The following is a 17,540-nucleotide window of genomic DNA, read 5'->3' on the forward strand; positions in this document are numbered from 1 at the left end:
CTTGTGACATATGCATCTGATCAAACACACTCTTCTCTACTAAAAGCCTGCCAGGTACATTCAATGAAACATAAGATTTGAGAAGGCTTCTCATAAGGATCCTCTAGAAGTCCTAGCATTGAACCTTGAAGGATACAGTTTTATGATTATTGTTAACCGGTTTTTACTTTGCATTGGCAGATAGGTGGACTTAATCCTGAGCTTTGCAGGTCACTAAAAACTGATGCTTCAACAAATTATGCGCTTTCTCCTGAAGTATTTTCTGAAGCAGTTTCAAGGGACATTGCTAGTGGTCTTATACCATTTTTCTTATGTGCTACTGTAAGAACTAAGGCTTATGATATCAGTTTTAGGAAATTATTTTTAGTAGATTTGATTTCTTAACATATCTGATACAAATGCAGGTTGGTACAACTTCATCAACTGCTATTGATCCTCTACCTGAATTGGGGAAAATTGCTAAGGTAATGTATTTGATTGAATGGATAACAAAACTTGCTAAATAACATGCAAGCCTAGAACATCTAATAATGATTGTTTTCATCGTCTAATTGGCAGTTCAAAAACATTTGGTTTCATGTTGATGCTGCTTATGCTGGAAGTGCTTGTGTATGTCCAGAGTATCGACACCATCTCAATGGTGTCGAAGAAGCAGACTCATTCAACATGAATGCGCATAAATGGCTCTTGACAAACTTTGACTGTTCACTACTTTGGGTTAAGGTATCTGTATAACACATCCCTTTCCCCCTCAATCTTCTCTCTGCATCTTTATTTGTAACTGATAGTGAGTTGATACAGGATAGAAGTGCTCTGATTCAATCACTATCTACAAACCCGGAGTATCTGAAAAACAAGGTAAATTTTCTTTGTCCTCTTCTTACATAAAATTGAATATTTATAATGTTGAACTTACAGGCCTCTCAAGGAAATATGGTCATAGATTACAAAGATTGGCAAATTCCCCTGGGGCGTCGCTTTAGGTTTGCATGATCTGAATTTTGTCCTTGTTACTTATTAACATTACATTACATGTTTAACATTTTCTAAATGAGCACCAGATCGTTAAAACTGTGGATGGTGATGCGTCTCTACGGATTGGAAGGTCTGCGAAATCACACGAGGAACCACATTAATCTGGCTGCTTATTTTGAGGACCTTGTTGGTCAGGATTCAAGGTTCAAGGTATTCTCTCTTATCCTTCATTTCTTAATTTATTTAACTCCACAATGCATCATATCATATAATCAAATGTAATATGGTATGATAGATTCTTTGGTGAAAACTCAGGTGAAGTCAACTTCACATGATGAAGTTGATATCTGAGAGCCGTTAGATGAAATTTTAGTCAAATCAGTCAAATCATCTAACGGCTCTCAAGTATCAACTTCACGTGAAGTCGACTGCACGTGAGTTTCCACCTTCTTCTTTACATGATATGCAGGTTGTTACGCCTCGCACGTTCTCTTTAGTCTGCTTTCGGCTTTTGCCTCCGGCTAACACAGAAGATACTAATAAACTGAACCGTGATCTACTTGACTCGGTGAATTCAACAGGAAGTGTTTTCATAACACACACGGTATGCATAAGAAGCATTTAGTGTTGTTCTTGGTTCCACACTTTCACCTATTTTCTGTCCCTTGATGGTATCCAATTATGTGCAGGTTCTATCAGGTCAGTTCATTCTGCGTTTTGCAGTAGGAGCACCATTGACAGAACAGAGGCACGTCGACACAGCATGGCGAATTTTGCAAGAAAAGGCCACTGCTTTGCTTGGCAGTTTGTAGGATGAAACTACCCTCAGCATCATTTCAACAATTTGTTTTGAGACATCCATATTAATGTTTCACTTGAGAACTTAAGTTTTGTTTTTCCTCTACATGTAAGTCCTTAAGTTTCTTAGTGTTTAAATGCTCAATAAAAGGGAAAAAAATCCTGTCATGTGTAAAAACCAAGACCTATATATATACTGAAATATTTTGCTGCTTAAGCAGATATTAAATAACAGCGCTTAATCTGCAAAACCTAACATAGGCTGAGTTGTTTAAATGTGATGTTTTAGATTTGATCTCTAAGACCTGTATATTTTGTCAACCCACCAGAAGTAATACTAATTTGTTATAGATAGAAACTTTATTTAAACATTTGGTGTTAGGCCAATAAATTGTTGCATGCATAAGATAGAATTCGAACTCTAAACACTTACTTAAACAGACTAATAAACTAACTATTAGGCTAACCCAAGTTAATTTTAAGAGTTGTATAATACAACATATATTATGACTTTCGGTTGTCGAATATTCGAGAATTAACCACTTAGTTATTTATCGGTCGGCCATTTTTTGATACAATATAGTGAAAAAAAAAAAGAAAAAAACAAATAAATTTTTAATTTTTTAATTTGAAGATAAATAAGTTTCTAATTAATTGAAAATAGAAAAATGTTTGTCATCTTCTAAAATGTAAGACATTTAAGTCACTCTATCTAAAATATACGAGGACAAATAGATTATCTGTAAGGATTTAGATGTCTCGCGTATTAAAATGTAAGAGATATTTTTGAATTTTCAATTAATAAATAAGTTATTTATTTTCAAACAAAAAGGTCAAAGACCTTTTTTCCAAAAAATATTGAGCATGTTGACTCATACAGCATGCTGAGTGTCATCCTTTTTTATTGTGGTTTTAATTTGATATATTTCGTTTTTGTTCGAGTCATTCTAGTATATAAAAGAAGTAAATATTAATTCAGTACCCAAAAGATTCTTGCACTAACAAAATAACACTTGAATAATGTTATCGACAAAATGATTCTTGAAAGATTTTAAAAGTTGTCAAGTGTGTCCCGAGACTCGCCGGAACACATCTCTGACGAGAAGAATGCTAAGGTGGCTACTATATATTTGATGATATGGCATATTTTTTTAGCCAGGCCTGCTATACATACAAGCTTTTTTGGCTTACAAGTTGGCCCAAACCCAACAAAAACAATCCTCACATTAACGTGCGGGTAAATACACGCTCACTTAACCAAGTTGGGTTGGTCTAGTGGTTAGCTCACTAGTCCGCTTAAACAAGTGTCGGGGGTTCGAATCCCGCCTTGTGCATGCAGCAACCCATTGGCCAGCGGCAAACCCTTAAATGGAGCTCAGTACCGCGGCGGATTAGTCCTTGGCCTGCCGGGCTGGGGGATACCGTGGGAAACCAAAAAAAAAAATACACGCTCACTTAACCGTTTCAATAGCGCGCTCAAATTATGAAAGACGCTTCTTCTTCTTCCTTGATTAAAATTCCAACCCTGGAGATTCAAACGACGTTCAAACTCTCTCAAAAAACTGTCAAAATCGTTGCGAAAACTTAAGGAAATCTACAAGAGAAGTTCAAAATCTCCATAAAAAAAAAGACAAAAACGAAAGACGAAAAATTATTCAAGGTATTATTTCACTAATCATCCAGTTTTTCTCTTCTCTTTCTCATTTCGATCGAGAAACACTAGATAGTCATATTTCTATTTATTAAGTAAATTCATTATGTGTTCTTGATTTATAATACATATTACTGTTCTCGTCATACTATGCAATCAGTGCTAATTGTTTTACGTACTGTTTTGCATATAGTTTAACGTATATTTTCATATGTTTTTGTGCATGTTTGCATGTTTTAAACTAAGTTTATATAAATAGAAACTTTCGTTGTATTTTAAGTAAATTCACGTGTAACTGGTGATGTTGTTCTTGAATATTGTTCTTGTGCTTTTGGTATCATTTTATACATGTTTGGTTGACTTGAATATCATTTTGAACTCATATTTTGTCATGTAATCAACAAAATAATAAAGGTGTATATGGCTAGTATTTCGGTGTATATCAAGCGAATTCGAGTATAACTGGTGCTGTTGTCCTATTCCTAGTGTAACTAGAAACAGGATATTGTCCTTGTCCTTCTAGTGTCATTTTATGCATATCTGATTGACTTGAATATCATTTTGAACTCATATTATGTCATGTAATCTAAAAAATAATAGAGGTGTATATGTCTAGTATTTCGGTGGATTTTAAGTGAATTCGAGTGTAACTGGTGTTGTTGTCTTATCCCATATGTAACTAAAAACAGAATATTGTCCTTGTGTTTCTGGTGTCATTTTATACATATTTGGTTGACCTAAATATCATTTTGAGCTCATTTTATGTCATGTAATCTAAAAAATAATAGAGATGTATATGACTGGTATTTCGGTGTATTTCAAGTGAATTCGAGTGTAACTGGTGATGTTATTATGAATATTATCTATTAACTTTATTTGTTATTCTTTGCAGTAAAAATGACAAGCAAAAACCCTGCTGCACTATGTAAGCACATATATCTTAGACCAACTCAATTTTTCCTTGTATAAATATAGTTTATTTAAATTATTCTCGTTTGTTCACAAAAAAAAAAAACTCATGATTTGAGATGCTCGACAAGACTCTTGCATGATAAGTTCCAAAACATGAGCAATGAAAAGAAGGCCATCATCCAAGAATTTGGATTTGATGGTTTGATGCACATCCCTCCAATGAATGTGCCGCATAAGCTCTTGAAGGAAGAAAGTGAAGCCATCAGATTGTCCAAGATGTCTGCAGTATTTTTGAGTCCTTATTGTGAATTGTGTTCAGAAGATATTGACAGTGAATAGTTTGAATGTCGTAGAATGTTAAAAATTGTGTACTAAATTCTCTGTTTGAACACATATTTTTTATAAATTGTGTAGTTTGTGAATATTTAATCCAACCTTTTTATAAATTTTCTTTACAAAAATAAACTTCTATGAAGCTATCTATGCTGTATTGAAATGCTGTTAATTACAGGTTCAAAAATTTCAGGGAAACAAGATTAAATACACTAATACGCCGAATTCCTTTTATAATACACCGAAAATAATAATTCTTCTCTTTTTTACTCTCCTTTTGATCTTATCCACTCTGATGTTTGGAGCCCCGCTCCCACCGCTTCTATGGGAGGAGCTCGATGCTTTGTCATTTTCATTGATAATTATTCACGCTTTACTTGAGTTTATTTGATGACTAATCGCTATGAGTTACCTCATATTTATATTAGCTTTGCCACTATGATTGAAACTCAATTTTCCAAGGTCATTAAGGTTTTTCGACGCGATAATGCTATGGAATATCATGATTCTAAACTTTTAACCTTTCTTGCAGAACATGATATTTCGTCTGAGTTTTCTTGCCTTAGTACGTCTCAACAAAATGGACGAGTTGAACGCAAACACCGTCACATTCTTGACTCTGTTCATGCAATGCTTCTTTCCTTTTCGTGTCTTGAGCGTACATGGGGTGAAGCTGTTCTTACTGCTGTTCATGTTATCAATAGACTTTCTTCTTCTGTTCTTGGTAATGTTATTCCCTTTGAGCGTCTTTATCATACCTCTCCAGATTACAGTTCTCTTCGACTTTGGTTGTATCTGTTTTGTTCTTCTTCAGCCTCATGAACATAGTAAACTTGAACCTCGGGCTCGCATGTGTTGTTTCCTTGGCTATGGCATTGAACACAAGGGTTATTATCGTTGAGATACTATCTCTATGCGTATTCGTATGTCTCGTCATGTTGTCTTCTGGGAGAATCATATGTTTTCTCAGTTCTCCTTCTTTAAGACCATTCCTTCTACTCAGTCACCTTTTTTCACTAACCCTAATGTTGATCTTTTTCCTAGTAATGATTCTACAGGTTCTATCTCAAGTAACCTCTACAGCCTCCTACTCTTCCGCCTTCTCCATCTTCCGATGATTTCAGACCGAACGTCGATCCTACTCCTACCATCATGCCTCCTCTTTCTACTCGTTCTTCTAAGGTAAGAAATCCACCTCCTCATATTCTTGATTATCATTATTTTTCTACTATTCTTTATCAACATGAACCTAAGTTATTTAGAGAAGCCTCCACAAATTCAAATTGACAATAAGCAATGCAGGAAGAAATACAGGCACTTGAAAAAGCACACACTTAGGATTTGGTTGATCCTCCTTCTAATAAGGAAGTTGTGGGCAGTAGATGGGTATACAAGATCAAGACTCACTCTGATGGTTCTATTAACCGTTATAAAGCACGATTGGTTACTTAAGGTTGTACACAAGAGTATGGTATTAATTATGAAGAGACTTTTGCTCTTGTTGCTCGTCTCACATCTGTTCGAGCTCTTCTTGCCATTGCTGCGGTAAAAAAATGATCCCGCAGTTAGATGAATGTGAAGAATGCATTTCTTAATGGAGATTTGAAAAAGGTCTATATGAAACCACCTCCGGGTTATCCTTGTCCTTCTAGCAAAGTCTGTCTCTTTCACAAGGCACTTTATGGTCTTAAGCAAGCTCCTCGTGAATGGTTTGACAAGTTCAGCACCACTATATGCAATCTTGGTTTCACTTGCAGCCCTCGTGAGAATGTTCTCTTTATTCGTAAAAGTAAACGTGGAGTTATTCTTCTGCTTTTGTATGTTGATGACATGATCATTATTGGAGATCATGTTGATGGTATCTCTGATCTCAAAGCCTCACCATACTTTTGAGATGAAAGATCTTGGTTCTTTCAGTTATTTTCTTAGTCTCGAGGTCATATCCACAAATGATGGCATCTATCTCACTCAAGCTAAGTATGCTTTAGATCTTCTTGTTCGTGCCGGGATTACAGACAGTCATACTGAGTTTACTCTCCTTGAGCCTAATGTTCATTTTACTCCTATGGATGACACTGTTTTGGATAATCCTACTCTTTATCGACAGTTAGTTGGAGGACTTGTCTACTTAACTGTCACCCGACCAGACATTGCCTATCCAATTCATGTTCTTAACCAGTTCTTGTCAGCTCCTCGTATTACTCACTATGTGACAGTTCTTCGCGTACATCAAAGGCACCCTATTTCATGGCCTTTATTTTTCTGTCCATTCATCTTTATCCCTTCAGGAATACTCAGATGCTGATTGGCCTGGTGATCCCTCTGATCGTCATTCTATTACTGGTTATTGTTTATTTCTTGGAGACTCTCTCATTTTATGGCAAGCTAAGAAGCAAACGTTCACTGCTCGATCAAGCACAGAAGTTGAATACCATGCTCTCGCTAACACCACTGCTATGGTTGTCTCAATTCATTGGCTTCTCGAAGACTTGGGTGCACCGCAGTCGTCCCCCAACTGATATTTTTTGTGACAACCGTAGTACTATTCAGATTGCCCATAATGATGTGTTTCATGAACGCACCGAACATATTGAGATTGATTGTCACCTTGTTCGACAATGCATCCTTATTGATGCTGTTCGTCTCATCGCTGTTGTAACACTAGATTAGACTGCTGATATCTTTACGAAGACTCATCATCCGACTTGTTTTTGGACTATGATATCCAAACTCAATATGGTATCCTTAGCTTCTACTTGAGTTTGAGGGGGGATGTTAGAGAATAAATTAGAATCAATATTAGATCAATTTGCATCTTTATATTTATATAGCATATCTGTATATTAATTGTAGGATTGTATGCTTTTATTATTTTGATTCTTCTAGCACCTATATATATCCCTTGTACATTGTACTTTTCCATACACGGTATAATATACAAAACACTTTCTTTAGATTTCTCTCTTGTTTCTAACAGTTTGGATGCTTGGATTTGCGACATTAAGGTATGAGTGGTAGTTTTGAGTAGGCATTGTGTAAGGGTATGTGAAAATCTAGGTTACTTGCCCATAGGATAAGTTGAATTGAATTGATTGTTGATATGCTTGAATAATGGTTAGCGTGAGTATTGAGTTGGTTGATGTATTTTGGCATGAAATTGAAAGTGGAAATAACGAGTTTTTGATGAATTGAGAAGTGTTATGTGATATTGTTAAAATTGGATATTGTGATGTATGTTAGTGCTATATTGCATGAAAATGAGTATAAATATTGAGTTTCAATTGAGAATTGGATGTATGAATATTATGATTTGTGAAATTGGGCCGGAAGTTATGATAGGGTGAGAAAATTCTATTTGTGATAAGTTGAGGTAAGTGGTGTGAATTGTTGTATGAAATTATAACGATTGATTATTAGTTGATTGAGAAATTTGATATATGAATGTTGTATGTGTCAATAAATATAGGTATGTTGATAGAATGGGTTAAATAAATTGGAAGTGAGTTGATTTAGGTTTGGAAGGGTTGAGGATTTATGAATGAGTGCTTGTGATGTGTAAATTAGTTTTAAAATAGTCCATGATTGAATTGAAATAAGAAATTTATGAGTTTGAGAGGTTATGAGAAATTGGTAAAAATTCTGACTTAGAAAAATTTTAAATTTTAACTCTTATGTTATTTTGGAGGGTTATACTTTATAATATCCTTTAACATAAAAAATCTTGGTAATAGTTTTTTATATGCTAAAAAGTTAAAGGATAATTTTTAATAATTTTTTAGAAATTGTTTATTGTTTTGTTTTAAATTTATAAGTTTATAAAAATATAGATTTTTTGAAATTTGAACTAAAATATAAAATTTAAATTTTTATTTTATTTGTTTTGATTTTTTTATATTTATTTGAATTCAAATAAGATTATTTTTATTGATATTTATGTTTTAAAGTTAATAAAAAATAAATAAACGATTTATTGTGATTATGCTACACAAGTAGCTGTTTCAATTTACCATTTATATAGCATATATATAATAAATCAAATCAATTTATATAAAAATATTTAAGATAAGACATATAACCAATTCTAATTTATGAAATTTGTATAATTTTAAATTAAAATTACTATATTTGTGTGATTTACCTTATTATAGTTCATATTAAATAATAAAGTAAATATTATGGATATAGTGTTTTATAAACATTATATTATTGATTACACGGGCTTAGTTATTCCATATCACCAATAACAAATTCAATTTTTTTCAAAAAATTAACAGCACAATTAATTAAATTTAAACTTATATTATGCCCACTCACTCAATCAACTTTAATGGAGGGATATAGGATTAAAAGATTAAGCTAGATAAATTTAAAAGTTAAAATATATACGGGTAAATAAAATCTTTATGATTATTAGTATTTTTGAGATTAATTATCAATAAAATTCATACTTAAAGCATCGGTTAGTTACAATTTAATGTTTGTAGTTGAACTTAAGAATCAACAATAACACGTGCCCGTGAGATACGATATGTGTATATAATTAATTATATATATGCTAATAAAATCCTCAATAGCCATTACTTACAGCCACAAGTTTTATGAAAGTCCCTCATGGGAGGCTAATGGATAAACTTTACCTCAGAGCTGAAATAAAAAATAAATATAAATTTCTTAAAAATACTTTAATACTCTAATTTACCTTTAGAAAGCTCATACGTTGGTTCGATTTGGTTTGATTTTAGATAAAAAAAATTAATTGAATCGATCTATTCGGTTTTCACAGAATACTAATCAATCAATTTATTGTCTATACAATAATTGAATTGAACCGAACTGAATCCAAAATAATTTGATTCGATCGATTTTTTTGGTTTTCAAATTCTAACTAATAAAAATTAATCTCAATAAAATAATATTTAAAATAATCAATAAACTGAAATAACATTACATTACATTTAAATTCAACACAATTTTAACTTATTCCAACAATTAAACATAAAACATTACATTACTAAGTTACTTTTTCGATTTGGTTCGGTTCAATACGATTTTTGTCAAACCAACCAAAAATCGAACCGAACTGATCAATTTAATTCGAAAAAAAAAACCATTTTTCAGTCTTCTATTCGATTGTTGTAAATTTCAACTCAGTTTTACGGTAAATTTCGGTTTGGTCCGATAACTTACACCCCCTACTTTTCCCTTTTTACTAACACCAATTTCCTCAAGAAATTCACTTGCTTTCTCCTCTTTCTTTTAATTTGTGTGCTTCAAATTTCTTGATGGTGCCTTTGCAATAATGGGGTCCAAGCTAATTCTTTAGGTCAGCATCATCTCATGCTCATTACTCATATAAGTTGTATAAACAGTTCTTAGAATAATCATATATCCTTGATGATTTTGAGGAATCCTCTTAATCATTAAACAAATTCATTATTGAATCCTTGAAAATATATATTTAATATTTAAGAGCCAAAACATTATTTAATATATATTTCTCACCCAGACACCCAACCAACAATATTTGAATTATCTAGTATAAATTATGGTTAAATATATATAAAGAGTAGAACAAGCAGGATAATTTCCTTTAAAAGGAAAAAAAGAAAAAGAAAAAGTGCATTATTAGGACTTGGAAGGTTGAGTTTCATTGCTCGTATTTTCTCTTAAACAAATGGGCCTCTGGTCCGAATGCCATACTTTATATTATTAAACATGTCTGGACACCCTCAAAATCCTCGTATAATATATGAAATCACAAAATGACAAATCATAGTTTATGGCATCAGATTCATCACACACATTCTCTCTCTTACTTGAATCCCACTAACGCTTCTACGTACTCAATTTCATAGACTCTAAAATGCAACAAAGCAAAGGCTACTTCATTATCACTGGTAATTGCCAAGTATTAGATGCTTTCAAATCTTTATTGCTAAAAGTAAAACATTAAATAATGGTGCATTCCAAGTTTCCAACTCCTAATCTATTATTTCTTTGTTGACGCTTGCTCCATATCCCATGATCTCACTAGTCATAAGCCAGCACACACACACATCACACATGGAACAAATATGTTGAAATATACCAACAATCCAACATTAGTCTTTAAAAATATAAAAAAAATGCTGTTTGTCCATCAAAATCAGCCACTAAAATTAGTCAGTAATATTATATTTATATATAAATATATGTATAATTTAATTTATTTTTAATATGTATTTATATTCTAATAACTAACTTTGATAGCTAATTTTAGTGTACACATAGCATAACCAAAAAATATAATATCCCTGAATCAACATGTAATATTCTATAGGGATATGTCATTTTAAGTTTCTTTGTTAAAATCACTGAAGGAGACACTTATTTATGTCTTTTCCCTTTCAATTTACTATTTCCATATTCTCATTTTTATATTCAAATGATGATAAGCTTTTAATTTCATTATTGAGGTGTAATCATGATATAATTTTTAAGAACATTGAATTTAATCCTAAAGAATTATATTAACTTTATTACAAAATTAAATTTGATTTACAATCTCATTCATGATATCTAAAAATAGGAAAACTCTTGACAATCTAGACTTACCATCTATGCTTCACACATCATCACTCTAAGGTACTCTATAAATAATGATAAAATTAAAATGAATCCCAATACACAAACTAATTCTAACCTAAGCTAAAAACCTGAAAACAGAACACAAATTTCAACCTAAAACTCCATGGAGTGTTGAACCCTATTCTTATTTGAATCCATTTTGTGAAAATTTCACTCACCTCTGCTCCAAGTTTATAAGTTTTCAGTTCTTACACGCAACTTTGTTACAAAAACACAAAACTCTGCATCAGCAATTCAGCATAGTTTAGACAAAAAAGAAAAGAGAAAAGCAAAACAAATAATCAAATAACATAAAATTAAGAGAAGCAGAAGAGAGAGATTGAAAAACACATTCTCTCTCTCTCTCTCTCTCTCTCTCTCTCTCTCTCTCTCTGTTTTGCTGTTTCTCTCTGTTTTCTGTGTTCTGTGCATTGTCACGCTGCATCTCTATTTTGTATTTACAATCGAAAACGTTGTCGTTTGGGGTGTGTGCTGTTGGTGATTATCCTCGTTGGTCAGTCTCCAAAGGTTGGAGCTTTGCACAGGTAGCTACAACACATGAATACATCATCACAATCATAAGCGTCATAATTATCAACAATCTTTGAATCACAAGGGCAAATTCAGAGACCCTTTGTGAAAAAGATCAGTTTTTTGTAATCTTCTTCGAGATATTGGATTTTTCTGGTCACACCCTTTGTCCCTTTGTGTGTTTTGGATGCTATAAGAAAACAACACTCTTGATAATAGCAATAGAAAGCTATTTTTATCTTCTTCCTTCTCGTGTTCTTTGTGTTTACGTGTGTTGATGAAAAATCTCTTGTTTTGTTTTCATGTGCAATGTGTCCACAGAATCTACCTCCAGATGCATATTTGATGGTGAAATGATTCCCTTTCTATTCCGCTTCACTGATCTCAATCTCTTAGCTGCTGCTGCTTCTTCTTCTTCTTCTCATCGACTCATTTCTCTGAATCCCAAGCTTTCTTCAATAACACAGCAATGTCTACAACACTACCTCCTTCTTCTTCTTCTGTTGGATCGTCTAATACCCTTTTGAATGAGATCCTTTCTTTGCCAGTTTTGGAACTTGTAGCAACGTGTGCCAACTTGGCACTGCTGCTTGTGTTTCTCATTGTTATCTTTTCAAGAAAGGTGCTTGGGAACGTGGGAAGTGTTAGATATGACAATAAGGATGATATTGCAAGCAATGGTGGCGCAGTTAGTCCTAGAGTTGTTGATGCACAAACACATCAAGTTAGGATTGGTACATGGTTCAAGCTTTCGGTCTTGTCTTGTCTCTATGTTCTGTTGGTGCAACTTGTGGTGTTGGGGTTTGATGCTGTAGCTTTGATTCAGGGAAAGGGTAATTTGTCTGTAATTTTGTTGCCAGTTTCTCAGGGTTTGTCTTGGATTGTGTTGAGCTTCTTGGCTTTAAATTGCAAGGCTCAGAGGCTTGATAGGTTTCCATTTTTGTTGAGAGTTTGGTGGAGTGTGTCATTTGTTATTTGCTTGTGCACTTTGTATGTTGATGGGAGGGGGTTATGGGATGAAGGTTACAAGCATTTGCAGTCCCATGTGGTGGTGAATTTCGCAGCCACGCCTGCACTTGCCTTCTTGTGTATTGTTGCAGCTAGGGGTGCTACCGGTATTGAAGTCTGTGGGGATTCGGATTTTCGAGAGCCGTTGCTTGCTGAAGAAGAATCAGGGTGTGTGAAGGTTACTCCATACAGTGATGCTGGAATTTTTAGCCTGGCTACTCTGTCTTGGCTGAACCCAATTCTTTCCCTCGGCGCAAGGCGACCATTGGAGCTTAAGGACATTCCCCTAGTGGCACGAAAAGATCGAGCTAAGACAAATTACAAGATTTTGAATTCTAATTGGGAGAGATTGAAGGCTGAAAATTCGTCCGGACAGCCTTCGTTAGCTTGGGCACTTCTCAGATCATTTTGGAAGGAAGCAGCTTGGAATGCCATCTTTGCTGGTTTGAATACTCTTGTTTCTTATGTTGGTCCTTACATGGTAAGCTACTTTGTTGATTACTTGAGTGGCAAACAAAGTTATCCGAACGAGGGCTATGTCCTCGCTGGGATATTCTTCGTGGCGAAGCTTGTTGAGACCTTTACAACTCGTCAATGGTATCTAGGAGTGGATATCTTGGGCATGCATGTTAGATCAGCTCTAACAGCGATGGTGTATCGAAAGGGGCTTAGACTCTCGAGCTTAGCGAAGCAAAGTCACACAAGTGGAGAGATTGTTAACTACATGGCTGTAGATGTTCAAAGAGTAGGGGACTACTCTTGGTACCTTCATGATATGTGGATGCTTCCTATGCAGATTGTTCTTGCCCTTCTAATCTTGTACAAGAACGTTGGAATTGCTTGTATTGCAACACTGATTGCTACCATCATTTCAATTGTTGTCACTGTTCCAGTAGCTAGGATCCAAGAAGATTATCAAGACAAGTTAATGGCTGCAAAAGATGAAAGGATGAGAAAAACATCTGAGTGCTTAAGGAACATGAGGATTCTCAAGTTGCAAGCTTGGGAAGACAGGTATCAAATAAAGTTAGAGGAGATGCGTGGAGTCGAGTTCAAATGGCTTCGAAAAGCGTTGTACTCGCAGGCTTTCATAACATTCATATTCTGGAGCTCCCCCATTTTTGTTTCAGCTGTCACTTTCGCTACATGCATATTGCTGGGTGGAGAGTTGACTGCAGGTGGTGTGCTTTCTGCTTTGGCTACTTTTAGAATCCTCCAAGAACCTCTCAGGAATTTTCCGGACTTGGTTTCAACAATGGCTCAGACTAAGGTTTCGATTGATCGAATATCTTGTTTCCTGCTTGAGGAAGAGTTGCAGGAAGATGCAACTATTGTCTTACCTCATGGAATCTCTAATGTTGCAGTAGAAATTAAGGATGGCATCTTCTGTTGGGACCCTTCTTCATCTTCTAGACCAACTCTATCAGGGATTCATATGAAGGCCGAAAAAGGAATGCGTGTGGCTGTTTGTGGTATGGTTGGTTCTGGGAAATCAAGTTTTCTTTCTTGCATCCTTGGAGAGATTCCTAAGCTTTCCGGCGAAGTATGTTGGTGTGCCTAAGCTAAGCTTTTAATTCTGGCTTTACAGTTTTTATATTTATCCTTTGATTTGATTTGAAATGAATTGAATTGGAAATGAATTATTGTGTTTGGAATTAATATCTTTTGCAGGTAAGGGTGTGCGGCTTGTCTGCATATGTCTCGCAATCAGCATGGATACAGTCTGGAAACATAGAGGAAAATATTCTGTTTGGAAGCCCAATGGACAAAGCAAAGTACAAGAATGTTCTTCATGCTTGTTCTCTTAAGAAGGACTTGGAGCTTTTCTCACATGGTGATCAAACAATTATTGGTGATAGAGGCATAAACCTGAGTGGTGGCCAGAAGCAGCGTGTTCAGCTCGCACGAGCACTCTACCAAGATGCTGATATTTATCTTCTTGATGATCCCTTTAGTGCAGTTGATGCTCACACCGGATCAGAATTGTTTAGGGTTAGTTTTCCTTAGCACAGAGTTAATGTTACAGTTTAAGTGAAACAGATTTTACTCTAATGACATGAAACTGCAGGAGTATATATTGACAGCACTAGCAAATAAAACAGTAATCTATGTGACACATCAAGTTGAATTTCTTCCTGCTGCTGATTTGATACTGGTATGGCTGCTTTTATTTTTCCATGAAAGTTCTGAAATTGTTATTTCTAAATTTGGTTCTTGGTTCTGAAGGTTCTCAAAGAAGGCTGCATCATACAAGCTGGAAAATATGATGATCTCTTACAAGCAGGAACAGATTTTAATGCTCTAGTTTCTGCTCACCATGAAGCCATAGAGGCTATGGAAATTCCTAGTTTCTCATCTGAAGATTCCGAAGAACATTTATCCTTAAATGCATTGGTTATATCCAGTAAGAAGTCTATTTGTTCCACAAATGATATTGACAATTTGGCAAAGGAACTGCAAGAGGGATCATCGAATTCAGATCAAAAAGCGATTAAGGAGAAGAAGAAAACAAAACGCTCAAGGAAAAAGCAACTAGTTCAAGAAGAGGAGAGGGTCAGAGGTAGAATCAGCATGAAGGTTTATTTGTCATACATGGCAGCAGCATATAAAGGGTTATTGATTCCTCTCATAATCATGGCGCAAACGTTCTTTCAGTTTCTACAGATTGCTAGTAATTGGTGGATGGCTTGGGCTAACCCACAAACTGAAGGAGACCTGCCAAAAGTATCTCCCACAGAGCTTCTTGTTGTTTACATGGCCCTCGCTTTCGGCAGCTCCTGCTTTATATTTGTAAGGGCTATTCTGGTGGCTACATTTGGCCTTGCAGCAGCTCAGAAGCTGTTCTTGAAGATGCTTAGAAGTGTTTTCCATGCACCAATGTCTTTCTTCGACTCTACACCTGCCGGACGGATCTTGAATCGTGTAAGCTTTATTTTCCTGTTTTGAACATTCCACACACTATATGGTGTATAGATCATAATCATTGTCATCTGTGTTCTCTACCAGGTATCAGTTGATCAAAGTGTTGTGGATCTTGACATTCCTTTCAGACTCGGTGGCTTCGCTTCGACAACAATACAACTTATTGGTATTGTTGGTGTGATGACAGAAGTCACATGGCAAGTTTTGCTCCTAGTTATCCCAATGGGTGTTGCTTGTTTGTGGATGCAGGTAGATAAGGATATTCCATCTTAACTTGAAATCTGTTACACTGATTTGATTTGAAGATAACTTGTTCTAAAAACTGTCAACTAACTTGGTCACAGAAATACTATATGGCTTCCTCGAGGGAACTAGTCCGAATTGTAAGCATCCAGAAGTCTCCAATCATAAATCTTTTTGCTGAATCAATTGCTGGAGCTTCTACAATAAGAGGATTTGGACAAGAAAAGAGGTTTATGAAGCGAAATCTCTATCTTCTAGATTGCTTTGCTCGGCCATTCTTCTGCAGTCTTGCTGCTATCGAATGGCTCTGCTTGCGGATGGAGTTACTGTCAACTTTTGTATTTGCTTTCTGCATGGTATTACTTGTAAGCTTCCCCCATGGAAGCATTGATCCCAGTAAGTATTATGGTTGCTATGGCCAGTCTTGGACAATTGAATTATGATGCTTTATTTCTGAAGTTATAGACCTATGGTTTGACATTAGGCCAAATTTAAAGAATCAACCAATTTTCTGTTCTGATGTTCCTTACAGGCATGGCTGGACTTGCTGTGACTTATGGACTCAATTTGAATGCACGTTTATCGAGATGGATACTTAGCTTCTGCAAACTCGAAAATAAAATCATTTCTATTGAAAGAATTTACCAATACAGTCAAATTCCAAGTGAAGCACCAGCAATCATTGAAGATTTTCGCCCTCCACCCTCATGGCCTGAAAATGGAACAATTGAAATAATTGATCTGAAGGTACTTATTAGATCAGTTTTGTTAAATTTTTACCTCTTTATTTCATTTTAGATTATTAATTCTCACAAGCAACATTGTTAAACCAGCAGCAAAAAACAGCACAAAACCCCAAAACATAATCAAATAACAAAAGGAAAAACTACCAAAAGTACCCATGAAGTTTGCGAACGCTGACAAAAGTACCCATAAACTAGGGAAATTAATGATGTACCCACGGAAGATGGGGTTTGTATGACAAAAGTATCTAAACCCTAATTTTTTTGTTAATTTTTTAATAAAATTCCCAAACTACTCTCACTCTCAACCTCAACTCACTTTTTCAACCTTCCATAACCCAACTTGTACCTTTAAAACCTTTGTCATGGAGTCTAAAACTACTCCTATAATAGACCAGGCCAAAATCAATGGTGGTGGTGGTGGTAGAGGACTTCGACCGATTCCTAGCAGATAAATTTAGTATGGTGAGCTCTTTTCCATTTTTTTCGCCAATCCCTTCACACAAAGAAAGCCCTCAAATTAAGGAAAAAAGGAAAAAACAAATGAAACGATTAAAAACTGTTCCTTTATGATTCTTTCTCTGATTCTTCATCAGTATTGATTGATTCTTTTGTTAATCTCGGCGCTGCAATCCTCTGTTGCATTATTATTCAAAATTTCCACCATAAAAGGTTCATTTCATCTGTTGTAGGAGTAGTTTTGGATTCCATAGCAAGTTTTAAAGGTGCATGTTGAGTTATGGAAGATTAAAAAAGTGAGTTGAGGTTGAGGGTGGGGATAGTTTGGGAATTTTATTAAAAAAATAAACAAAAAATTA

The 17,540-nt window shown here is 34.9% G+C and overlaps 3 protein-coding genes across 4 annotated transcripts; all 3 read left to right on the forward strand.

Annotated features, from left to right (window-relative positions):
• Positions 1-12: 12 nt before the first annotated feature.
• Positions 13-2,029, forward strand: LOC107491713 (tyrosine decarboxylase 2; the record flags this gene model as incomplete). The annotated part of the gene is given in 9 exon segments (XM_016112621.3): positions 13-54; positions 181-321; positions 405-464; positions 559-723; positions 802-858; positions 919-983; positions 1,062-1,185; positions 1,445-1,579; positions 1,665-2,029. Coding segments are annotated over 9 exon segments (912 nt in total), but the record flags the coding sequence as incomplete, so codon positions are not given.
• A 4,534-nt stretch (positions 2,030-6,563) lies between these two features.
• Positions 6,564-7,339, forward strand: LOC107491650 (uncharacterized mitochondrial protein AtMg00810-like). The gene is made up of 3 exons (XM_016112537.1): positions 6,564-6,893; positions 6,958-7,128; positions 7,220-7,339. Exons 1-3 carry the CDS (start codon positions 6,564-6,566, stop codon positions 7,337-7,339), a joined length of 621 nt encoding a protein of 206 aa, XP_015968023.1.
• Positions 7,340-11,375: 4,036 nt separating this feature from the next.
• On the forward strand, positions 11,376-16,798 carry LOC107491651 (ABC transporter C family member 5). Of its 2 annotated transcripts, XM_016112538.3 has the most exons (8): positions 11,376-11,820; positions 12,128-14,357; positions 14,486-14,806; positions 14,883-14,969; positions 15,041-15,736; positions 15,821-15,985; positions 16,081-16,375; positions 16,512-16,798. In XM_016112538.3, exons 2-8 carry the CDS (start codon positions 12,276-12,278, stop codon positions 16,775-16,777), a joined length of 3,912 nt encoding a protein of 1,303 aa, XP_015968024.1. In that variant the 5' UTR covers positions 11,376-11,820; positions 12,128-12,275; the 3' UTR covers positions 16,778-16,798. The 2 variants fall into 2 exon arrangements, with proteins under 2 accessions (XP_015968024.1, XP_020981757.1); XM_021126098.2 differs by having other exon boundaries at positions 11,376-14,357.
• The last annotated feature ends 742 nt before the right edge of the window (positions 16,799-17,540 follow it).

The sequence above is a fragment of the Arachis duranensis genome, chromosome 6, assembly GCF_000817695.3.
Source record: "Arachis duranensis cultivar V14167 chromosome 6, aradu.V14167.gnm2.J7QH, whole genome shotgun sequence".
Taxonomy (NCBI): Eukaryota; Viridiplantae; Streptophyta; class Magnoliopsida; order Fabales; family Fabaceae; genus Arachis; species Arachis duranensis.

Bases quoted from the DNA above. Each gene is read 5' to 3' on its own strand.
- LOC107491650 (XM_016112537.1), top strand. From the start codon at position 6,564: ATGAAAGATCTTGGTTCTTTCAGTTATTTTCTTAGTCTCGAGGTCATA. The intron at 6,894-6,957 runs GTACATCAAAGG...TTATCCCTTCAG, and splicing joins ACTATGTGACAGTTCTTCGC to GAATACTCAGATGCTGATTG. The intron at 7,129-7,219 runs GTTGTCTCAATT...AGTACTATTCAG, and splicing joins TCGCTAACACCACTGCTATG to ATTGCCCATAATGATGTGTT.
- LOC107491651 (XM_021126098.2), top strand. From the start codon at position 12,276: ATGTCTACAACACTACCTCCTTCTTCTTCTTCTGTTGGATCGTCTAAT. The intron at 14,358-14,485 runs GTATGTTGGTGT...TATCTTTTGCAG, and splicing joins TTCCTAAGCTTTCCGGCGAA to GTAAGGGTGTGCGGCTTGTC. The intron at 15,737-15,820 runs GTAAGCTTTATT...GTTCTCTACCAG, and splicing joins CCGGACGGATCTTGAATCGT to GTATCAGTTGATCAAAGTGT.